A 24,289-nucleotide genomic window follows, 5' to 3' on the forward strand; every position below is an offset into this window, starting at 1 on the left:
GCCACTCTGTCTCTGAATCATGCAGGAGTAGCAGCACACTCTCTCTTAATCACATGTATTTATCAGTACATCAGACTAACTCACTGAAACACTGAGTAGCAGCATGCAGTCTGTGAATCACATGTATATATCAGCAATACATCAGTAGTACATCAGACTAACTCACTGAAACACTGAGTAGCAGCATGCAGTCTCTGAATCACATGTATATATCAGCAGTACATCAGTGGTACATCAGACTAACTCACTCAAACACTGAGTAGCAGCATGCAGTCTCTGAATCACATGTATATATCAGCAGTACATCAGTAGTACATTAGACTAACTCACTCAAACACTGAGTAGCAGCATGCAGTCTCTGAATCACATGTATATATCAGCAGTACATCAGTGGTACATCAGAGTAACTCACTTGCACACTGAGTAGCAGCATGCAGTCTCTGAATCACATGTATATATCAGCAATACATCAGTAGTACATCAGACTAACTTACTCAGACACTGAGTAGCAGCATGCAGTCTCTGAATCACATGTATATATCAGCAGTACATCAGTAGTACATCAGAGTAACTCACTTGCATACTGAGTAGCAGCATGCAGTCTCTGAATCACATGTATATATCAGCAGTACATCAGTAATACATCAGAGTAACTCACTCAAACACTGAGTAGCAGCATGCAGTCTCTGAATCACATGTATATATCAGCAGTACATTAGAGTAACTCACTTGCACACTGAGTAGCAACATGCAGTATCTGAAAAGCACATACATAGCATTACATCAGAGTAACTCACACATTAAGTATTAGCATCACAGTCACTGAATCACACGTACTTATCAGCATTACATCAGAGTAACTCACTCACACACTGAGTAGCAGCATTTTATCTCTGAATCAGACATATTTATCAGTAGTACGTCACAGTTACTCATACACTGAGTAGCAGCTCACTGTCTCTAAAACACACACATTTCATTAGTACATCAGAGTAACTCACTCGCACACTGAGTAACAGCATGCTGTCTCTGAATCACATTTACTTAATCAGCAGTATATCAGAGTAACTCACTCACACTCTGAGTAGCAGCATGCTGTCTGAGTCACACATATATATCAGCAGTACATCAGGGTAACTCACTCACACACTGAATAGCAGCACCCTGTCTCTGAATGTTATGTAGCAGCATTATATCAGTCTAACTCTGACTCTTGGGTATTAGATTTAAGTTATTTCTGAGTATGATTCTTACAGAGTACCAAACATACACAGAGAGCGCTAGTTTTCTGAATCTTGTACGTAGATGAAAACAAGTTTTGTCTCTTAGCTATGTTTCTTGATAAACAGATGAAAAAAGGATGTATATTTTAGGCTATATATACAGATAGACTGCATATTTGTATGGGTCTACTTAAGGCTGTGTATTTTAGGCTACATGTGCAGATGACCTGCATGTTTGTATGAGTCTACTTAAAGGTGTATATTTTAGGCTACATGTGCAGATTTGAGGATTTCTGAGGGAATACTATATTTCCCAAAGGCTATTCCAGAAAATACTGCTTTTAGCATGTCATTGAGTTCCTCCAAGGTGGGCTCAGTATTGGGTTCAGTCATGGTTGTCAGAAGCTTGAGAGTATTCAGGGCTCTGTCAGTAACTATAGTCTCTCTGGTGTACAGCTGAGAGTAATGTTCCACTTAGCATTCCATCTGCTTGGTTTTGACCTTTAAGACTTCACCTGTGGCCATCTTAAGTGGGGGGCAGTTTTCCTTTGTAACGAACCAATGGCTTAATCTCATCATATATTCCTTGCATGTTAGCAGAGCCAACAGCCTGCTGATTCTTGGAGCAGAGTTGGAGCCAGTAGTCATTAGCACCCCACTGAGCTATCTGCTGCACTTGTCTCTGAGCACATCTGAGTGCCTGCAGGTTCTTCTTATTGTGAGAGTACCTGTATGCAGCCAGTGCGGGCTTCAGACCAATCAGCACACTTGACTGTCTTCTTCCCAAAGCTATAAATCCCAGTGTGATAGATCGTATCCCATAGCTTTTCCCATCCCTTGCTGATATCAGTGTTGTCCTGGTAGGGCAAGGCCTCTTCAAGTGCTTAGATAATCTTGCATAGTTCTGAAGGATCACAAGTCTTGCCTGTGTCAGTTCACGGCCTGTCTTCCTTTTTGGAGTGAAAGAACCTGCACTGCTGGATGTTCACCTTGTTACACATGAGCAAGTGGTCAGTATCACAGTCTGTGCTGTGGTAGCTGTGTGTTACCATGATACTACCTAAACTGCTGCTTTTGGTGAGGAAGAGGTTAAGCTGGTGACAATGTTTTGAGCTTGGGTGTCACCACGAAACTTTATGCTGGGGTTTGACATTGAAGAAGGTGTTGGTTATGCAGAGGTCATGTTGGGAGCAGTATTCAGGGAGTCACTGTCTGTTTTCATTCATCTTTCCTGTACCAGACAGAATGCCCAGCTGTGGTGGTTACTGTCAACTCTGGCATTGAAATCACCAAGAATAAATAGTGCTGGAAAGGAACCTGGCTGATAGCAGCCCTAAGTTTATCATAGAACGTGTACTTAACTTCCTGAGCAGAAGTTAAAGTGGGCATGTAGATGTTGAAGATTCTGACCAAGAGGAGCTAATGGTACCCTAATCTCAAAGCCGTATTCAGTACCTTGCCAATGCTGGAAAGAAGGCAGCATATTACAAAATATGAGGAATGTTAACATCCTTGGTATCTATAAGAACAAGGGTGACAAAAGTTCTAACAAATGTCACAGCATCTCCCTTCTCAATACTATGGGGAAGCTGTTTGCCTGTGTTGTCCTGAAGGGGCTTCATGTTCTTCCAGTGAGAGTCTACCCCAAGTTTCAGTATGGGTTCAAAACTGAATGGTGTATCTTAGATATGGTTTTCTGTGTTAGGCAACTATAAGAAAAATGAGAGCAGAACAAACCTCTGCATATTGCATTGACAGCTTCATCAGTGCGAAAGGTCAGTTTGTGATTCTGGCTAAGACAGGCTGTCCCCCAACACTACTCAGCATTATCAGGGTCTTGCATGAAGGAGACCATCATGCACAACCGATCCACATCTGAACTTTTTGAAATTCTCAGCTGAGTGAAGAAGGGTGTGTACTAGCTACAACATTGTGTGGCTTCTTCTTTTCAGTTCTATTCAAATTTTCTTTTGGAATTACTACAGAGGGTATCTTTCTCCAAACCAGAATGGATGGCAACCCCTTCAAACTGTTGAGAGATCAAAGACCAGGTGGCTTAAAAAGCATCTAAGGAAGTACCTGTTTGTAGATGATGCAGCTATTGCTGCTCACACTTAGCATGAACATCAGTCAGTCATTGCAGATGCATGCATGCATGGAATTTGGCCTCACAATCAGCTCGAAGAAGACCCAGGTGATGGGCCAAAATGTGGGCAATGAGCCATCTATCAGGGTGGGTAGCTACAAGCTGGAGGTCGTCCATGAGTTTTGTGTATCTAGGCTCTACATTCTTAGATGACCTATTGCTTGTTAGCAAGATCAACAAGAGCATTGGAAAAGCCACTACAGTTCTGTCTGTGATGACAAAAGCAGTATGAGCTAATAGTAAGCTCACTGGGCACCCCAAGGTGTAGAGTTACACAGCCTGCATTTTGAGCATATGTATGTCAGTGAAACATGGATTTTGTGCTCAAAACAGGAGCAGATGCTTAATGTATTCCATATGCGTTGCCTCAGGCTCATACGCAGTATCACATGGTAGGGTATAATCCTCAACAGTGCAGTGCTTGAGAGGACAGGCACCATCTCTATGTTCACCCTCCTAAAACAGAGGCATGTGCTTTGTTTGGGTCATGTCTCACACATGGCTGAATACTGAAATACCTCCTCTTTGGAGAGCTGGAGTCTGCAAAGTGGCAGAAAGAGTGACCTAAATTGTGCTACATGGACAAATGCAAGTGACACCTCAGTGCTGTCGCCATCAGCATGAACACTTGGTAATCTCTCACCTCAGACAATTATGGCTGGAAATGGGAAGTGAAGAAAGCTCTCACTATGTATAAAACCACCTTGGCAAGGAGAGCAGATGATGAGAGCCCTCAGGAAGATCTGTCCCTGGGATACCAGACCAACATCTGCCTACTGCTGCTCAAAATGCAGAAAGGACTGCTACTCCCTGATTGGAGTGCACAGCCACCGAAGATGCTGCTCGAATCAGTCCAACAGGAGTTCAAACCCATGATCCCTTGGGATAGAAGGATGCTTACTTACATGTGCAGATGTTCTGCATGTTTGTTTGGATCTATTTTAGACTGCCAAAACTGGACTTGCCATTGCTGAGCAAACCTCCCACACTGTCCAAAAGCCACAGATGACTGGCATATAATACCTAAATGTGTAAACCAAAACAAAATCATTTTTACAGTGGGCTATCCTTCCTGTTCACATCTCCAGTTTCTACGTATGCCTCCTCTGAGATCATACCATCTCAGAAAATGGGAAATGCAGGTATTCCCTTTTTCTTGTAAAGTGATGCAGCCTTGTTGATATTGTATTTAGAAATCAGTGGTATGTGGGCTGAGACCCCACATAAGAGAAAAGGGGAACAGCCTCTTCATTACAAAAAAAAATAATTATTCTGGGGATAATACGCTTATTGGAATTGAGCTGGTTGCTGCAAGACTAGGCTCAGTAAGATATCAACTGCTCCATTTTTTTTAAACAGCAGCCTTTCCCTGTCTCACTTATTATTAGTTTGCCTGTGTTCAATGTGGTTCCTATCATATTATTCCAATATTATTTAATTCACCATGTCTTGGGACACTAATCTAATCTTGCTTGTTTACTGGTCAGTAATATTTGTGCTATTTGGGGATATAATCTAAGATGGCTAGTTTACGTACTAGTTGACAGTACTTATGCTAGTTGGAGTTCTCATCTAAGCCTACTGGTTTACTAACTATGAGTATTTATGCTATTCAGGCTCCAATCTAAGACTGTTGCTTACTATTCACAAATACCTATGCTTTGTGGGACTCTAACTTGCTGATTTACTAGTCACTAGTTCTTGTTGATGGTTTACTAGTCATCGATATTCTCTGAGTCTTCATAATTTAACGTTAATTCTATGGACAGTGTGTCATCTCCCAGAATGTTTGTGTTACATGAGCAATCTATTGCCTGCAGAGATTGTTATATAAACTGTAACTTAAAGAATGTTATGTAGTCTTTACTGTATGTTGCTAATCTATTCTATACTGGTACTTTTAATGCAGTTCCTCCTAATATGGAAGAAAGTAAAGATGCACTAAAGAAAGTGAGAGTAACAGCCGGGCAGTCACTGGTGCTAAAATGCTCTCCAACTGGGCATCCTCCTCCTGTACTTTCCTGGCACAAAAATGGACTTCGCTTGCTTCCTAGTGAGCATTTGCAGATTCTTAGTGATGGGAAGATCCTGAAGATTGACCAGGCCTCAGAGAGTGATGCTGGCAGTTACATGTGTTTAGCCAGCAGTACAGCAGGGGAGCAAGAACTAGAGTATTCAGTTGAAATTCAAGGTAAGGATCTTTAGTTGCATGTCTGTCTTTTAACAATCAGAATAAGTCTATAGAATTGCAAATAAACTATTCAGTACAGTGCTTGTGGCTGGGGAAATGTTAAGGATTCAGAACAGATTGTAGACATTACATATCAAATGACAGCTGTGTTTTCCTGTGCAGTCACAGGGTTAAATAATGATAAAAATTCAGAACAAAGTGAGAAAATGTATAGATATTGCAAGCCTGCATTTATATATATATATATATTTATACAGGATCGTTTTTTCTCTTTATTTGTTTACTGTTGCTGCCTCTCCTCTCTTACACTCATATGTGTGTGTATATGCATTTATATATATATATATATATATATATATATATATATATATATATATATATATATTACTGACTGGTGCTTTGGACATGAAAAATAAGATGCATGATGTTTGATCAAAATCTGGACTGCTTACTGACCATAATCTGGGACAATATGACAAAAGCTGAGAAGCAGAATCAGGTTTGCTGTGGAGGAAGAATGCCCCATCACACAGACAAGCTACATACAGGGAATGTGCCCTTGTACTTCCCAGAGGAACATAATCGACTCTGAGGTCACTTGACCTTAGGGAAATGGACAAACTCTTTAAAATACAATTGCCTGCCTTCTTGTTTCATCTGAAAACTATGTTTAGCTCTATCTTTGTAGTAGATATTTTAGTAGAAATTTTATACAATGAACAAAGTGATTACCTCTTACACGAAAAGTGATTTTTTTGTACTAAATGTATAATTGTGTTTTGGACTGTATTACTTGTTTTAGTCAAAAATTGAAAACTGTAGCTGCTTTGTGCTTGAGGTACTCTAACAAACGGCTATATGGAAATTAACTGGTATTGAAAATATGAGTAGTTCGAGTTTACAAGTGTATGATGACCCTTTTTTGTTTATCTCAGCATTTCTTTCAAATGTTGCATATTCAGAGTACTGTAGCTAGGTCATCTTTCACTCTAGTCAGTTCTCCAGACTAGCACCTGCCCCCATCCCCCAAAAAAGGCCACAGTATCAAGCTGCTTGCTATGGTCTCTAACATACTAAGACTTGCAAATATTGTATCTGCATTTATTGAAGAAGCTGCAATATTATCTGTGGTTTCTTGTATATGAATGCCAGTACTTCACTCAGTTCCCATCAGTAACTGATGACCGGGTCTCCTAATAGCATGTGTCAGGTTCAGCTGACATTTTTACCTTGACCTAGTTATTGCTCTGGGTGAAAGAAAGCACTAAGTACTACAAAACAAATGGCAAAGTATGAATCTGATAGTGAATGGCCCCTACCCCCCAAAATCCTTCTGGATTGCTTCACTATCTTAATTGAAAGTAATTACCTTGAAGGTCCAAAGATCACATCCAGTCTTCGTTTGATTGATGTTGGAGGAAGGGGTTAAGGGTGAAAAAAACATACTGTGGACACTTGACTCTAAAATAGACTTAAGATGTCTTGATGTTTGTGGAACTAAAACAAATGCGTAGTGATGTAAAAGTCTTCACTGATTCCCTAGGACCATTTGGATGTCTGTTTTCTTCAGCACCTCTTATTGTGATTACTTCTTCTGATGAAAGGGGATATGTAACAAAGGACTTCATATGATGGGCAGAGGGGAAAAGAAAATGTAATAATAGTGCTGGATTATTTTGTTAATTTTCATAATTCTAATGCAGTGGCAAAGTACAGGGCAAGACAGGGGGATTGTCCTCCTGACCACCTCTATCTAGAAATGGTTAGGCGAAGAGTCGGAATTACTAGAAGCCCCTACAGAGATGGACACATATTCTGTTATAGTAAAATGGACCCCTTACATCTAGAACAGAATTTCTACTGTGTTCCAGAAATTAATTGGTCCTGAGGAGTAGAAAAGAATGCTGTTGAGGCTGCAGGTTTTGGTGGAACAGTGTTTACTAGCTGTGGTATTTACTTCTGTAGCTATAATGGATAGAGCCTTCTTTATGGCAGTTCATGTTTTGTCAATATACGAGATAAACAACAAAGGCCATTGAAGGGTGAGTTCTACAGAAAAAGCACCTTACTCTCGTCAGTGAAGGATGTATTTTTGTGAACCTACGCGTGCCAGCAGTTGGGAGCGCTGGATCCTAATGCTGTAACATCCTCAGTATGCACTACCATATGCTATTCTAACTATAAGACTTCTGAATGATCTGGCTGAAGAGGTCTGGACTTTGGCAGCGTCCTTCAAAGGATGGTCAGCCATTCTATCTCCTGTATGCTGTACTTTATGTAAAAGATACCTCTGGAAGTGAACCATGTGTATAGGGTAGTCTACTGCTCTCAGAAATAAGATTTTGAGTGCAAGTACATGTTTTCCAATCCTGTCCAGAGTCCTTATTTTTGTCTGGGGTAAGCTGGACTAATGTGGAGTGAGGTTCTTTTTAAAAGCTTCTGCCAAGATAGTTACATCTGGTTTGAGAAGAACAGAGTCTACTCTTTGCAAGAAGATGTCATCCACTTTCTTAGGCATTGGATCCACAGTATCAGAAGGTGTTTCCATTGCATAGGATGATGCATCCTTTAATATGTCCAATAGACGGGCTAACTCCTCATAAGGGCTGCTTTGCTATGCTCCAGGGTTTTGATGCATTCCTTGTGGAGGTCAGGGAATGGCTTCTGAAAGTCACTCCCCTTTGTCTTGCATTAGATGCTTGATTTATGTGAAGCTGATGCTTCTGGTGGGGGACTGAGGACAAGGAAGTATCACCCTCTTCCTCCTCCATGTCCTTGGGGACTGGGCCCAGTTTGAAGATCAGGTGAAGGCAGGAGTTCCTGGCAGAAACATGATGATATCTCTGGAAAACTTCAGAGACTGAAATGTTGTCTGCTTGCTGTTGCTGGGAGTACAAGTGTCCAATAAGTTGAGAGGAACCAGTTATGGATAGGCCTCTAATAAGCTGACATACACTGAGTTTGGATGGATTAATGTCAAGAAAGCTTTCCTCAACAGCACTGATGTGGAGCAGGCTAATGTGTTATAAAGTGACACTGAAAGTACTTTTTAATTTTTCCAAATCTTTTGGGTTTCTAATACAGTGACAGGAATGGACCCCATTCCTAAGTCAAAGTATGATTAAAGTTCATGAAATTAGTATTGTTTCACTCTTCGAGGTCAGCCAAAAGTGCTCTTCGCAGCATCTGAAACGTGCCCAGTAATGACGACTCCTGCAATTTGTATGGAGTTACATGTATTGGTAGCATTTCTAAATATGACTGTAGACTCTTTTTTTTTTTTTTTTTTTTTTATACAAGACCTGTTCCTCCTACTACAATTAGAACTCTCTGGGTGTCTTTCTTCCACATTGTTCTAGTTTTTGCTTGCAAATCCTGATATTTTATGACTTTGTGTCTCTCTCTACACAGGACACTGTGGTCACTGGGTGTGGTGATATCAATAAGCAATGCTACTTTTGTCTTCTTTTCTTGGACCACTATATCTGGTTTTCTAGAAGCTGTCTTTTGAATTGTTGGTAATGGGTGAAATCATGTGATGTAAACGTCATCATGCTTTGTGGCTCTTGTTTCCAATACCATAGTGCCATGGTGGTGCAGCGGTTAGCATTGCCACCTCACAAAAAGAGGTTCTCCGGTTCAATCCCTGGCTAGGATGCCTTCTGTGTAGAGTCCTCATGTCCTCCCTGTGGTTGCGTAGGTTTTTTCCGGGTGCTCCCATTTCCTCCCACATCCCAAAGTAGGTGGATTGGACACTCTAAATTGGTCCTAGGCATGAGGGCGTGCGTGTGTGCCTTCTGTGGAAGGTTGGGCACCAGGCTGGCAACTCAACACCGTAAAACTCCACTGCCAATCATGAGCAGACAGGTGATCCACTGTGGTGACCCCTAACTGGGAAAAGCCAAAAGAAGAATGTTTGCACAATCCCCAGTGCCGCAGTCTCACCACGTTATTATGCCATTCAGTATACAGTCCTTCTGCCAGCAATAAGGTGTGTAACTGTTTCCAATTCTGTTTTGCAAAACCTACATTTGTCTGTTTCTCCCACATGTTCAATAGACATTGTAAACCAAAGAGTACGTAACCCACTATCTTGTGCCTGCAGTTTAACCTTTCATCTCTTAGTTTGAATTCACCTCTCCTTAAAAGTACAGATATGGGTATAATGATGTGATCTCAGATGAGTCACTTTTATGGGCGACTAATGCTGTAGCAGCTGCAGCAAGAACAATGTTTGTCTCATTATACAGCATTGCCGGAGATGGAACTGAGTGCCCTACCATGAATGAGACAGAATAAAGGGACACTGAAAGCTGTTTATTTCCCATACAGTTGCTAGTAGTGGTCAGAAAAGCAGAGCTGATAATGGAGAGAGAGTGATCTTTCTTTAGAAGAACAGGGAAGGCAACGCCTGCGTAACAGAAAAATTGGATGGGAGGACAAATCGAACTTAACCATAATAATAGAGTATAACCAGTTTTGACGGTGGCCCCATCACAGTGATGTCTGGTATTTCTGATGTGCATTCCCTTCTGCACGCTATTATTTATTAATTATTTTCCATACATTAACCAGGGTAATCTGTCTGAGCCAAAGACCATTTTCAGCAGAGGACTGGGAAAGAAGACTCCAGACTTTAAAGTTACAAAGCACAAATATTTCCAAAGGATTATGAAAGTAACAGACATTGAAAGTGCAATTTAAATATGTAAACATAAAAACATTTAATATGAGTAAAAACATAATTAGTAAACATTAGCTTGAATATATATGCATGGTAACTAAAACAATTAGTAATTTATGAGATGAGGTAAGGGAGAGACTACATAAGAGGGAAGATGAAGAGAGAAGCTGGGTATAGTGAGTAAGGAGTATGGTATTAGGGAAGATATAGGGAATGTTGCAAAGAGAGTCTACATTTAGAAGTTGAGGGAAGGGAAGTTTATGTAGCTGTCTTCACATTTATGAGGGGAAAGTCAGGAGCATAGGCACGACCAAGCAGAAACTGGGTATTGTTTAGTTTGTTTAGAATGTATTGTGATTTGGTCTAGGGCATAGAGTTCTATAGCTTTGGTATGTGAACAGAGTATAAAGAATTACAATAGTGTTTGTTGGATTTGGTGACCTCTATAAGGTTAAGGGATTTGATAGTGAGTTTCTAGTTGGAATGTATTTATTAATGATAGTAGATAAAGGGGTACCTATTGGATTTCAATAATGGGTTGGTGGATGTTTGTAAGTTGGGTAAATGTTAGATGATTTGGTTCAAGCCATTTAATTTTTATAGTGCTGGTCAGTGATGAGTGTGACTGTGGGATAGAAGCTTCATATTTTGCGGCCTTGCTCTGAGTTTGTTCCAGTGTTTATAGCTATATTTTTGGAATGTTAGTGACATTAGAAGAAGAGAATAGTAGGGTTTAATGAAGCAATGTCTGAGCTGTACTTACTTCTGCTTTAATTTCCAAGTCCAAATTAGAATGAGATGGTTTCTCAGAAGTCCTTATTTCTTGAAGATGTGTGCAAGGGTAAGCATTTATCTGAGGAGTATTTCTGAAAAAAAAACCCGAGGTGAAAGCTTGGGAATCTTTTGGATTTTTGTATGATTCTAATAGTTTCTGAAAAATTATAATTCTCCAAGGTCTTCGAACTTCAAACTCCATGCAACATGCACTTATGTTGTGATCTAGCTATCAGAAGATTGAATAGCTTGTGTCTGTGCATCCATGGTATATGTTGGACAGGGAAAATAGGTGCTGACCTTGTGGGAACATGGGTGAAATTCTTGGCTAGGCTTATAAGGGCCTCCGGGCCAATAGGCTAGTATCGTCCTATGAACCTATATCTTTGTTAACAGATATACTTGCATGATAAGGCAGATCTGACAAGTAGGTATGCTAGCTGCAGAAGACCAGGTAATGTCTACTAGGGAAAAAAAAAAATTCTATGTCCTAACTCAAAAAGGCAGTATGGGCAATTTAGTGCACATTTCATTGTAGGAAAGAGCTGGAGATGTTTCCTGTATGAAGGAAATGAAGATGGGAAAATAAGGTCGGCATTGTGGGATAGGAATAAAGATAAGCAACCTAAGAAAGATGCAATAGCTAGTGGTCTCAACACCTCTGATGTGGCTTTTATGAGGTCAGAGCTGTAGTATACAACCGTTCAACAGACTACATTAAACCAGTCACATAACTTAACGTGCAAGTTCCTTTTATAAGTTAGAGTAACAGGCACATTGGTTATGACAGGATTCCGATGACTGATATGACTTTCTAACAGAAGTAAAGCTCAAGAGGGTAAATGACAATGGGAAAACCAGTATAACCAGTGTGGCCCAATAGTGATTATCCATATTACATACCAGACTTTGTTTGAGGTTCTGATAGCTTACAAAATGTTAAATACCAGAGGAAGCAATTTGTGAAAGCTTATAAAGTTTGCTGTACTAGAGAGAAGTTTACGACCTAACTATGTCTCAACAATTACCAAAATATCAGTATGTTTAATGAATAAGATAAATTCAAGTTCATTAACTTTTTCATTTATACTTCTTTTGTTTGGAAGCAAGATTTTTAAGTTCACATCTGTGGTGTCTAGTTGTATTTCTCTTGCAATGGAGTTACCTATGATCTTATTACAGTGAAGGTACTATAGTAAGCTGTTAGTCATCCTGTCTGAAAAAGCTAAATTTGATAGTCATTTCCTCTCATGGTAGAGTATATGAAAACCTATTCCAAAAATGTGTCTCAGCCAGCTGTGAAACACACATGGTCATTCTCAATCTTATAGATATTAGAAAAACTGAAGAAGGAATCTCAATAAAGACAACTTGAAAAAGCAATGTTTATTTCTAACAATCTCAGCATTTTCCAAGTATGTAGATTGAATTAAGTTATTGATTCAGGTCATAGTTTCAAAAAGACAGTACATTATTCATGAAGAGGAAGTTTCAAACTAGCCTCCTTGAAGTGCAGATGCTACCTTCCCTTATGCAGGAAACCAAGATCTGTAAGACATTGTTTCTGTAGCAATTATTGATTATTTTCTTGAGTTAGTGCCAATATGTAAAGGACAGATGGAATTAAGCAGTCCAGTGATCATTTACAGAACCATGGTCTCCCAAAGATGAAATACTAGTTCTGTTTAGGGTTCTATGCCTTTTTTCTTTAGGCTGTTAGATGTATAGTCCTCAGAATCAGTAAGGAGTATTTTCCCCAGTTGAAACCACAATGTCTGGATGCTTAGATATGAACACTGCGTGTGAGTGATGACTAATCTTGTTAAGGCTGGGAAGTTGCTGGTTATTAACATACTGACAGTAATCAGAATTTCACTCTGTGATGTGGTACATTTCAGTTCTTATTTCAGAGGCAGAACATTAGATGTTAATGACCTCATATCACTTTATTAGATAATTTTGGGCAAAGATCATTTCTTTGAAGGATAATCATGCTTCTTAGCACAAGAATTCTGTACTAAGTAAAAAAAAAAAAAATAATGGGGGGAGGGGAGTAAAAGCACAAAATCGGTGACAGATTTCAAATCCTGCTCTTATAAGCTTTTAAAGTTGCTAGAAATTAACAGGTTTGCATTGTCATATATTTTTGAAAAATATGAAGTCTGAGGTCCAAATGGCTGTCATTATTTTGTGAATTCAATCCTCAATGATTTGGCAGAAAACCACAAATTGTATGAAGAAAAATCAAAAAAATATGAGGCAATAAGAGCAATATTTAAAATCGGTATACATTCATTTGAGCGTCCACACCAACTTTGAATGGGTGTAACGCAGAATCAGAATGTCGAATTTGAATGTGCCAAATGGTCGGAATGTCATACAAAACACTGAATGCAACATTTCCTACTGCTCTACCACCTAAACAAGTGCTACCATGGGTCAAAAAGGGGTGGATATTGTGTGTTTCTCATATCTCCGGTTCGCAATTGTGAGAACCTGCTGCACTGCTTTCGGACATTTTCTGATCGGCCATCCACCAGTCGATCAAATGAATGTATACCTTTAAAATCTATCCCTGATTTGTGCCTTTGTCCCCAACCCCCTTATTATTTTTAGCTCTATCCAGAATTTATGAGCTACAGGGTTGAAAGGTATAATAACTCAGGATCTCAAAAATGCCTACCTGCATAACCACACTTAAAAGGAAATTAGGCAGTATCTGAGCACTGTGAAAGGGCAACATAATTTCCTGTTCATCTCCTTGTCCTTTGGTTTAGCTATTGCACCCAGAAATTTGACAAATGCCATGCCCCAGTGAATAGTGATAGCATACTGCAAGGCCAAGGGCATCCATAGTTGCACACACTTTGATAGCTGCTTCATGGAGGTTCAGATCCAGATGGAAAGTCAGAGAGCACTGGCATATACCCTGGATTGCCTCAACATACTGGGCTTCTCCTTCAGTGAGCAGAAGTCCAAATTGTGCTCAGCATGAGATGTAGTTCTCTTGGTGCATTATTGGATACTGTTCCTAACAAAACTTACCTACTAAAGGAATAGGCAGAGTCCCTGGCTTCCTTCTTCCGGGATATGTCAGAAATGATGGTCCCTAAGCATACTAGATAACATGTCATCCACCATTCTGATGGTTCTCATAGCAGGATTGCACATGAGGAAACTGCAATGATTTAAAAAGAATATTTGAAACCAGCATTCTCAGTACTTGAAGAGTAGCATATCATACCTTTCCTGCCTTCCATAAGAAAGGAACTGAAATGATAGCAAACAAACATGGGAATATCCTTTACAGCCTATCCCCATCCAGTCTGTGGCAACAAACAATTAAGACATAGCCTGGTGTGCCTATACCTTGGGCCTCAGAGAGCATGGAGTCTCAGGAAAGAAAATTTTGCATCTAAACGCTAGCAAAATTATGACAGTTATGACAAACTTGAGTCTTTGACAGTCTTGAAACCTGGAATTCTGAATGCTACCATAGGGTGGACATGGTCCTATCACCTCTTCAGTATAGACATGGAGGCCTTTGAAAAGGTCTTCGATACCTAACTCAGTGAGTCATATTTACAGCCTTCATCCTCATTTGAATTAAAGTGAGGCCTCTGTCAGGGCCACATTGGTGGATGTCATTCCATCAGTTTTAGCTGTGTCCTCCAGTCTGAAACCAGTGTGCTCTCAGTCAGCTGTCAGGTCTGTCCCACAGCCAACAGTCACTACCTGCATAGCCTTCAGTGAATTGAAGTGTGGCATTTCTTCACTGTTCATTTGAGATGAAATATCTAGAGATCATATTGAGGGACTTAACACCTGCATCCACTCTGAGGCCTACAAGTGAGACTGCCCTTGCCAATCCAGAACTTACGCACCTATGCACCAACTGGTGACCAGTATGGGGACATATTTCACAGCATGAAGGAAGTTTTGAATTGGGAAGCCAAACAGTACTTAGAGGCCAATTGAGATATTGAACCTTCATGGGCCTGCTTGTGCCTGTGCATATAGCTTTTCCTCCAATCAGAGTTCCTGAAAGATGCACTTATAAATGCATCAGTGGAGAATGACTCCCTTCCTCTGCTCCCAGAAAGCCTATGTGGTTCAGAATTTTCACAGGTTCTTTTACAAGATCCCTCTAGCTGATACAGTTGTGTTATCCCTGGATTCTAGCAAGCAGCTATCTTTAGTTTCATCTAGAACCCTGTCCCCAGAGACAGAGAGAAGAGAATTCTCCACTGTTTCCAGAAAAACATATACCTTTGTAACCCTAACTTTTGGACCTTGAATTGTCAGACTGAAATGCTCAAAGTTCAGGAATCTGCCCTTGACAAGCAGTAGTCTAAGGCAGAGGGCATTCAGGACGAAGACCCAAGACAAAAGATTTGTGGAATTGTGCACCTTCTCTGTCCGGGAAATGTGGCTATGATATAGTAGATGCATTATGCAGGGCAGCTACTACAGGGCTAGTGATTAATAGACTTGCCTAAGTGAGGACACAGCATCTGCCAGTTTATGTGAAATTGGAGCTCCTTAATGCCCTTTCCCCAGATAAAGGGTATCCCTTTAGGGCCCCAAGTTGGGAAAATTTTAAAGGGATGGGAAAAAAATGAAAGACTATTAAGCAGATAAAACAGCATTTTATTCCAGATACCAAATACTGCAGGGGTTACCTCTCTAACAGCTGGCTATTCTTCACCGTATAAGAGAGAAATAAGCAGCACAAAATAAAATGGCACACTGTAGAAAACAGGGTAACCCTAGGTGGCACTTCAAGCCAGGACTGGAAGAAAGAACACCTATAACTCAGTCAAGCTGCTCCTCTGCACAGAAATCACACCAAAACCCTCCCACTTCCCAAATCTGACCTCATTGTACTCTTGCACTTCTGAAATGCAGGAGGACATTTAAGTCTGTTTGACAAGGAGGGGGGTGGGATATAACTGAGGATCAGTGGGTCTTTGGAACCCTGAGACAAAGTTGCTGACTACAGTTTGAGCAGTCTCATTTTATTAGAGGGTCCCTCTATTCCCAAGGAAAAATGCCCCTGGTTCCTCCTTTGTTGGAGGGCAGGCTAAACCAAAGTGCCATAGAAACAGAACCAAAAGGGAAATAAAATATATGATTCAACTTAAATATCTTTTTAGTTCCCAGAAAAGAAAGCAACTTGGAGCCCTATTTTGCACCTTGCAAAAATAAGCAAGTTGCTGTTATTACCAAAATTCAAAATGTTTACACTTCGGGGCCTTCTTCCTCTTTTGTGAACACCAGCCTTAATAGCTACTTAAGACCTAAAAGATGCCTACTTCCATATTCTCATTGCCAAGGTTTACAGAAGGTACTTAAAATTCAAAGAAGATGTATGCATTTTCACTTCACTTTCTTGGCCTTTTGGTTGTCTGCTGTATCTAGAGTTTTCACATAATGCCTGGTTCCATAATTGATTGCTTTTTCCTTGATCAAGGACATGAAAATGTATCCCTATCTGGATAGTTGCCCGATTATTTGGACTCAACAGAAGGGATTCCAAAGACCTGCCAGTTTAGCCTGGCTTTCTTAGGTCTCTCTCTCTCTGTCAAACTTTCCAAATCACAGGTGTCCCCTGCAAGGAAAGTGCTGTTCCCAGGGTCATTACTAGACACAGAACAGCAGAAGACACTCTCTCAGAGGACAAGGTATACTTCTTGTTGCACTTTATTCATACAGTCTTGGGAAAAGACACTAACAATGACAGTGTTCTTGAACATCCTCTGGTATATGGGCCTCTTGCATGCCAGCGGTCCCTTTGACAAGACTACATATGAGAAAACTACAATGGTATCTCAGAAACAGATAGTGCCAACATTTCCACTCTCTGGTCATCTCCATCTCCATTTTGACTTGCATAGAAAAAGAACTGTTATGGTAGAAGGGGTACCCTTCAAACTTGCAAGGGTATGAAGGCCCTCACCACAGACTCCTCAGACCTTCATGGAGAGCCCACGTGGGAGACCTTTGGCCTCACATGGGACAAGGACATAAGAAACAAACATATCTCCAACCTTGGGCTCACAACCAAATACCATGCCATCTATCTGGAATTCGGCCTTTGTCAGACTGTACTAAAGGATCACAAACCACCCTCAGTCTCCTATTTCCTTCCCATCTCAATGCTTCCTTCCCTTATTAAACTCCTTGAAAAATATCATTTGCAAACAACTCGCCACTTACCTTGACAAATACAACTTATGTTCTCAAAAGCAACATGGCTTTCAGGCACATAGAAGTACCATGACTGCTTTCTGGGCACTTGCTGATGACATCCTCCTCTCTAACATGGATAAAAGTAACCTGACTGGGGCAGAATTCATTGACTTTAATTGGGCATTTGATCTGGTTGTCCAGTCCATCCTGTTATTCCACTTACAAAATATTTGTGTAAGATCTGAATCTACCAATGGTTCAAAGATTTCCTGACCAACAAACTTACACAGTTAAAACTGTGTCTGCCTTATCAGATACAGACTTCATTCTTTCAAGTGTTCCTCAAATATCAGTTCTTGTGGCAATCCTATTCTCTGTTTTTATAAATAAACTGCATCTTTGTGTGTCACATCTACTGTTTTATTGGAGAACATAAGCTTCGGGACCTGGAATATGGATGCCTTCTACATACCTTGATGTGTCTGTTTCTCTGTGTTTTCCCTCCGATACCCTTAATCCCCACTGTATTGCAGAAGATCAAGGTGGAAAATATAAAAAGGCCACAGATGGTACCCTGTTAGCCAAGGAAGCACTGTTTCTCCCTCCTGCTGAGTCTGACAAGGACAGAACCAATTCTGTTGTTGCAGAAGATCAAGGTGGGAAATCTAAAAAGGCTACGGATGGTACCCTGTTCGCCAAGGAAGCACTGTTTCTCCCTCCTGCTGAGTCTAACAAGGACAGAACTAATTCTGTTGTTGCAGAAGATCAAGGTGGGAAATCTAAAAAGGCTACTGATGGTACCCTGTTAGCCAAGGTAAGACTGGTTCTCCCTCCTGCTGAGTCTAACAAGGACAGAACAAATTCTGTTGTTTCTGTGAGTGGCTGTCTTGACTCAGAATAAAGTGTCTCTATTGTATCTCATATTGAGCACTCTGTTTGACATCTTGAATGATTTTACATTCATCCCTTCCTGGCATATGCTCTCGGGTATCTATTTCAGTAGACTGAAATGCCATAACACCGAAATTCATAAAGATGAAATGAAAACATCGCAAATACACATCTGCAAATTTTAACAAAGCCGAAAATTTGAAACAATTAATCAGGTAATGCGCATGTCCAGAAGTAGTCAGAGAATTGGAATGAACTTCGCACTAAACTGAGAAAGACATCTTCTTCAGTGTAACATAATATGTAAAAGAAACATTTTTCATGTTTACTGATTGTGAATAGGGATCGTGGTAGAGTGAGGATTGGGAAAGGAATCATTTTCCCCACTGTAGTACAATCACAGAATTGGTATATATAATTTGCAGGGGGTGTGGGGGGCACAGCCCCTCACATGGATGCTTCAGAGGGGCTTGCACCCTGCAAAATTGTTAGAAACATATTAGAAAAGTTGTATTTTTTTAAGTTATGTGTATTAATATATAGATTGGTTTCTGTGTTAACTTGCCATAATTGCAGTTGCTACTTGTTTCTGTTGTTCCCTGTCTTTCCCTACTTGGGAATACTAAGGGTGAGGTGGTTGACGTCTTCACTTTATTTCCTTCCCTTACCTTCCATCTGTTCTTTTATCAGGTACTCTCCTTTCTGTGACCCTGCCAGTGTTCAGTGAAACAGACTGCTGCCCATGGGGGATCATTTCCCCTAATTATTTTTCTCTAGGATTCACTGATGCTGTGTTGTATGATAAGCTCCTTGCTCATCCAGGACAAGATAAATTTGAAGATGGTGTGGCTATTGCCTTTCTTATACCAGTGTAGCACTAACATCCAAGTGAGAGTGGGTCAGCAGAGATCAGTTGGGGGTAAGTAGAGCTCTGGAAGTCAGGCTATTACCAAGGCCTTTGCAGGCAGATATCAGAGAAGTGATGACAGCAATGTTGAATATATGTGAACACCTTTACAAACCCCCTAAAGCAGATACCACAGTAGTTTCTACTGAATTCATTAAAGGGATGCCAATGAGTACAACTAAACATCCCCTGCCTAATAACAGGGAAAGTCGACTTTTGGACAAGTTTGGCAGGATGGCATATACCTCAGCTACCCTTTCTATGAGGGTACTTAATTGTCAGTTCCACATGCTGAATTGCATAGAATCCCCTCAGGACCAAATAATTGCTAAGGCAGTGACTATTACTGACAGAGCCTTTTCTAAGGAAATTCAGGAGATGGCTAGAGCAGCCTTACTTTCCAGACACTCCTTAAAACGTGGGTATGATGCACTTGGTGCTTCATGCAGCGCAGCTGCCACTGGCCCGGTCATTCACAGACCTGCATGGCTCGGGACTCAACCACACTCTGACCAAGTCAATGCAGAGCTACTGGATGCTCTTGTAGACAAGGAGTTCCTGTTCGGACCCCCAGCTGAAAAGGTATTTTAAAAGCTGGACATAAAAAAGGGAAATGAATTAAAACAGTAAAAGAGTTTTATCTGTCACCTACACCTAGGTATACTAGGAACTTCCCTTCCTAGCTATAGCCTTCTCTCCCAGACAGGACAAGGGGAGACCTCCCTGTCTTAAGATAGCCAGATAGTCAAGGTAGTGGTAATCTGAGCAAACACAAAGACCAGGAAGCTTCAAAGAGCCCACCAAAACAGAGACCATCTGTGAGTGTCCTCAGTCCCTGACCCCTCTATCCCTTACCTCCCCTCCCACCCACTGGTTGGAAGACTCTCCTCTTTCTTAAAAAATGAAAAACTATTACCAAGGATCAGGGGGTCTTTCAAATCATAGACAGTGGCTATTCCACTGAGTGCAGAGAAATCTCTTTTCCTAGCATACCAAAACCACTAAAAGAGCAGTAGAGTCTCTTACCACTTATCCTTTTAGACCTACTACAACAAGGTTCATTCAGCCTGTTGCTCCAGCTCAGGAAGGCAAAGGTTTTTATACAAGGATGTGTCTTATCCTAAGAAAAGAAGGTACCTGGAGGCCTATCTTGGACCCATCAAGTGTAAACCGATTCCTTTATGCTAGAAAATTCAAAATGCTAACCTTACAGAAGTTACTCCCTATAATCTTCCAGGATGTATATATGGTTGCAGTCTAGTCCTAAAGGACACATACCTTCACATCACTATTGGACACTACCACAGAAAGTATTGGCACTTTAAAACAGCAGGGTTATATTACCAATTCTTTGCTTTGCCTAGTGGTCTGTCTACAAGTACTTAGTCCACTGATAGCCCACTGCCAACCCTAGGGGTTTACACTTACCCTTTCTTGGACAACTGTAGGGAAAATCCATAGAACAGACACTAAACACTTTGCCGTTCACAATGGACTACTTCCAGAAGGTAGTTCTCACCCTAAGCCTCTGCAAGTCTCAAACTCTTCTACAGACAGATATTCTCTTTCTCAGAGCCCTCATGGACTCCAGACAAGCTACATGATCAGCTTGCTGCCAAAGCAACACATTTCAGCAAGAGCATTTCTCAGGATCCTGTGGTACATGGCTTCTTACATGCTCCATGATCCTTTTTGTAAAACTACCCATGAGAAAGCTGCAGTAGTTCCTAAAGAAATCATAGGAACAGCATTCTCAGCCCCTGGAAACAATCTTGCTTTTCCTTCCATGCCTGAAAAAGGAGTTGCAATGGTGGAAAAGCACCATTTTACAAAATAATGTACAAACTTTTCTGTTTCAGAGGCAGACAAGACCATCACTACAGACAGCTCTCAATGGGGGGGTCTAATTTGGGCACCATGAAAGTGCAGGGCATCTGGACACCACATCAGAGGAAGCTACATATCAAACAAAAAGAGTTGTTAGCTGTCTACCTAGCCATGAAAGCCTTTCAGCAGAGTCTAACATTAGGAACTTTACAGATTTGAACAGACAGCACCACTGTCATGTGGTACATAAATAAGGGAACACCCTTTCCTATCTCTTCTGCAGTCTTGCTAGGAAGATTTGGCTGTCATGGACCTGACTCTGACAGCATCCTACATTCCAGGACAGAACAGTACCCTGGCAGGATCCTTTAGCAGAGATCTTCTGGAATCTAATGAATGGATGCTGAAAAGGGAGTCTTTCCTGAACTTAGCCTTACTCTTGGGAATTCTTTCAATAGATCCTTTTATGTCTCCCCACAACAGAGAACTTCAGAGATTTTGCTCAAGGATCCAAAAGGTACGGACATGGGGAAAAACAGATGCGTTCTTGTTCAGATGCACCAACCTTTTTCTGTATACCTTCCCACCATTACCCTGATGCCCAGAGTACTGACAAAGGTCAGGATCGACAGGCCAAGCATGATTCTCATTTCCTAATATTAGCCAGGATAACACTGTTTTTCCCCTCCTTTTGACCATCAGAAAACTTAGATTTCAGTCTCTCTTACAGGAGATGGACCTCCCCAGTTAGGTCAAGGGCACAGTATTCCATCTTTACCTGGCCACAGTCAAAATGCCAGCCTAAGGAATTGTGTTCAAACACCAAAATAATGTCAACTACCCATCTGAGCTGGTAACCATTATTAAGGAGGCAAGGAAACCCCCCCACCAGAAAATCATACCTAGCAAAATAGAAAAGATTCTCCATCTGGTGCCCCACCAAGAATACCAGCCCTCCTCAGGCATACATCCATTTAGTCCTGCAGTATCTTTTGGGGCTGCTCAACAGGACCTTTCTTATTCTAACATTAAGTTGCATGGTTCCTCTGTCTCAGCTTAAATTCCCCACCCCCCCTCCCATTTACTCACCCCACCTGAAGCTCTTTCAGAAAAGGGGTCATTTACTTAAGCCCACTTCTTACCTGGGATCTCAGTTTCATTATAGAAAAACTCACCCTGCCTCCCTTTGAACCAGCATCTCTTCCCATTGGAAGACCACCTTACCAATTGACATCACTTCAGCAAGGATTATCTGTAAGCTACAAGCCCTTACATGCAAAGAGCCTTTCTGAGTCTTTCACAGGGATACGGTAAACTTATAACAAATCCGTCTTTCATACATAAGGTGGTATCAGAGCTTTCTCTAAACTAGGCCTTCCACCTGCCAATTTTCTTTCTAAACCCTTAGAATAAAGCAGCACAAATCTTGCATTCCCTTGATGTACACAGATAAAGCATGTACTGCTTAGGACAAAAACCTCAAATAGAGCAGAGCAACATCTGGTGGTTTTTGCAGAGGGAAAAGAGGGCAAACCTGTCACCAAACAAATCGTATCCAAATGGATAGCCAGGAATATTAGGTTAAGTTACGCTCACCATGGAAAGCATCTTCCTGGTCATGTCAAAGCCCATTCCACCAAGCACAGGTCAACTACTACTGCCTTCCTCAAAGGAGGTCCTATACAACCCATCCTAGAAAATGCCACCTGGATCTCAGTGCACATCTTTACAAAACTCTACCATTTAGGTATCACCTCAAGAGCTAGAGCAGGGTTTGCTACAGCCATTCTTCAAAACCTTGTTTCCTAAGTGCCAACAGCTTTCCTACCGCTGGCTTTGGAAGTCCTGCCTAGAATCAGTACTACAACTTTGGCGAAGAACACAGTTCAATTGTGTCACACTAACCATAACTGTAGATGTTCAAGTAGGTCAGTGTTGTAGTATAAGCTCCCATCCTCCTACTCCTCTATCCAGTCTTTTCCTTTACCCCTTGTTGGGTGCAAGGGAGAGAGGAGACTCCAGCAGCTAGGGCCTTCATCATCCCCTCTCCTCATTACTTATGTATTACTACCCTTGCTAACGCAGACATCTGGGGATGGTCATGCTGTCCTTGGGTGTCAAACTGCTTGTACACTGCTTAGAAATGCTTGAAGATGGTGCCACTGGATGACCTTCTTATACCCCACCATCATTCCTAAGATGTCTGCTAGCTAGGGTTGATGTAAAGAATCTGAAAATCAGGCTTGTTGCAGGCTTTTGCATGGCAGGAAGACCAAAGAATCAGTACTGCAATGCTGATCTATCTAAACATCTACAATTGTAGTAAGTGTGGCACAAATGTTCTTGTCTTCCTTCTCACCGGGATCATAAACGTATTGAGTCTATAGGGATTCTCAGCTCTTTTACTATGTGGTGTCATTTACTCTTGTCTTCTCTACATCCCTGATGCTATAAATCCACTGTATCTTAGGAAATTTGCAGTTTTTTTACTCTGTCATACCAGACAAAAATCTGACACCAAGGCAACATTTTTTAAATGATAAGGAAACCCTTCATCTAATTCCTAAAATTGCCAAAATCTAGTTTAATTTTTCCATCCTTAAAAAAGCTTATTACCTTGGGTTTAAAATATGACAAATTGTCACTGAAAGTTTCTTGAATTTTGTCCAGGGGTTCTGAAAGTAAACACTAATTCCCAATCTAAGAAAACACAGAGCAGATATCGTGCAAGAGGTTAGGGTATGATTATGATAATTTCATCTTTTTGGGGACATAACATAAATTGTGGAAAGAGAAAGTTTAACCAGAAAACAAAAATCATGCAAGTGTACTCACCCCATCACATCAAAACAAAGATTATTGATACATTTTTACAGTGCTACATGGACTTATTGGCCTAGAATATCATAGTAAGGTATATGTTTTTTTTTTACAGTTTGTGAGCATAGTGGCCCTTTAAGTACTAAGCATGTTACTTATTAAAGGAATGGAATATTAGATAAGCGCAGATGTAGAATTCAAATATGGTAAATTAGATCAACAAGTAATAATTAAAATAGACGACAAAACATAGAAAAACTGGCATAGAACCTCTAGATGTAGAAGATCTTCCGGGAAATATACTTCTTTAGGTTATAGTGCATTATGTTGATGGAGTCTATCTCATAGCTCACAATTTCTTTGCTTAAGAATCCGGGACAAAACCGATGATGATTTTTACTTATCCTTTGACCAGGTTAGCCCCACTAGGCTGGTGGCCTCTTTTGGGGGGAGACCCAAGATGGTATTTTTACTGATTAGGTGAAATTTAGTCAGGACAATGGTAAGGTTCCCCTACTTTTTTCTGTTGCCTTATAGCGGGGAGCTATTCACTATGACAAAGGCTGTAGAGACACTTAGAGGCATGGCGATGTCATTGACTTACAAAGAGATAATCAGTTGCCTGTATTTACTA

At 40.8% G+C, this 24,289-nt stretch overlaps 1 protein-coding gene across 2 annotated transcripts in view; it reads left to right on the forward strand.

The window, feature by feature from the left end:
- HMCN2 (hemicentin 2) overlaps positions 1–24,289 on the forward strand; it is a 2,554,053-nt gene that overhangs the window by 1,117,410 nt on the left and 1,412,354 nt on the right. For both annotated transcript variants that reach the window (XM_044058392.1, XM_044058391.1), the window contains exon 32: positions 5,279–5,560. In XM_044058392.1, coding sequence (XP_043914327.1) covers positions 5,279–5,560 — 282 coding nt within the window. The remainder of the gene's footprint in view (positions 1–5,278; positions 5,561–24,289) is intronic.

The sequence above is a fragment of the Protopterus annectens genome, chromosome 16.part0 (genome assembly GCF_019279795.1).
Source record: "Protopterus annectens isolate FY-2018-M chromosome 16.part0, PAN1.0, whole genome shotgun sequence".
Taxonomy (NCBI): domain Eukaryota; kingdom Metazoa; phylum Chordata; order Ceratodontiformes; family Protopteridae; genus Protopterus; species Protopterus annectens.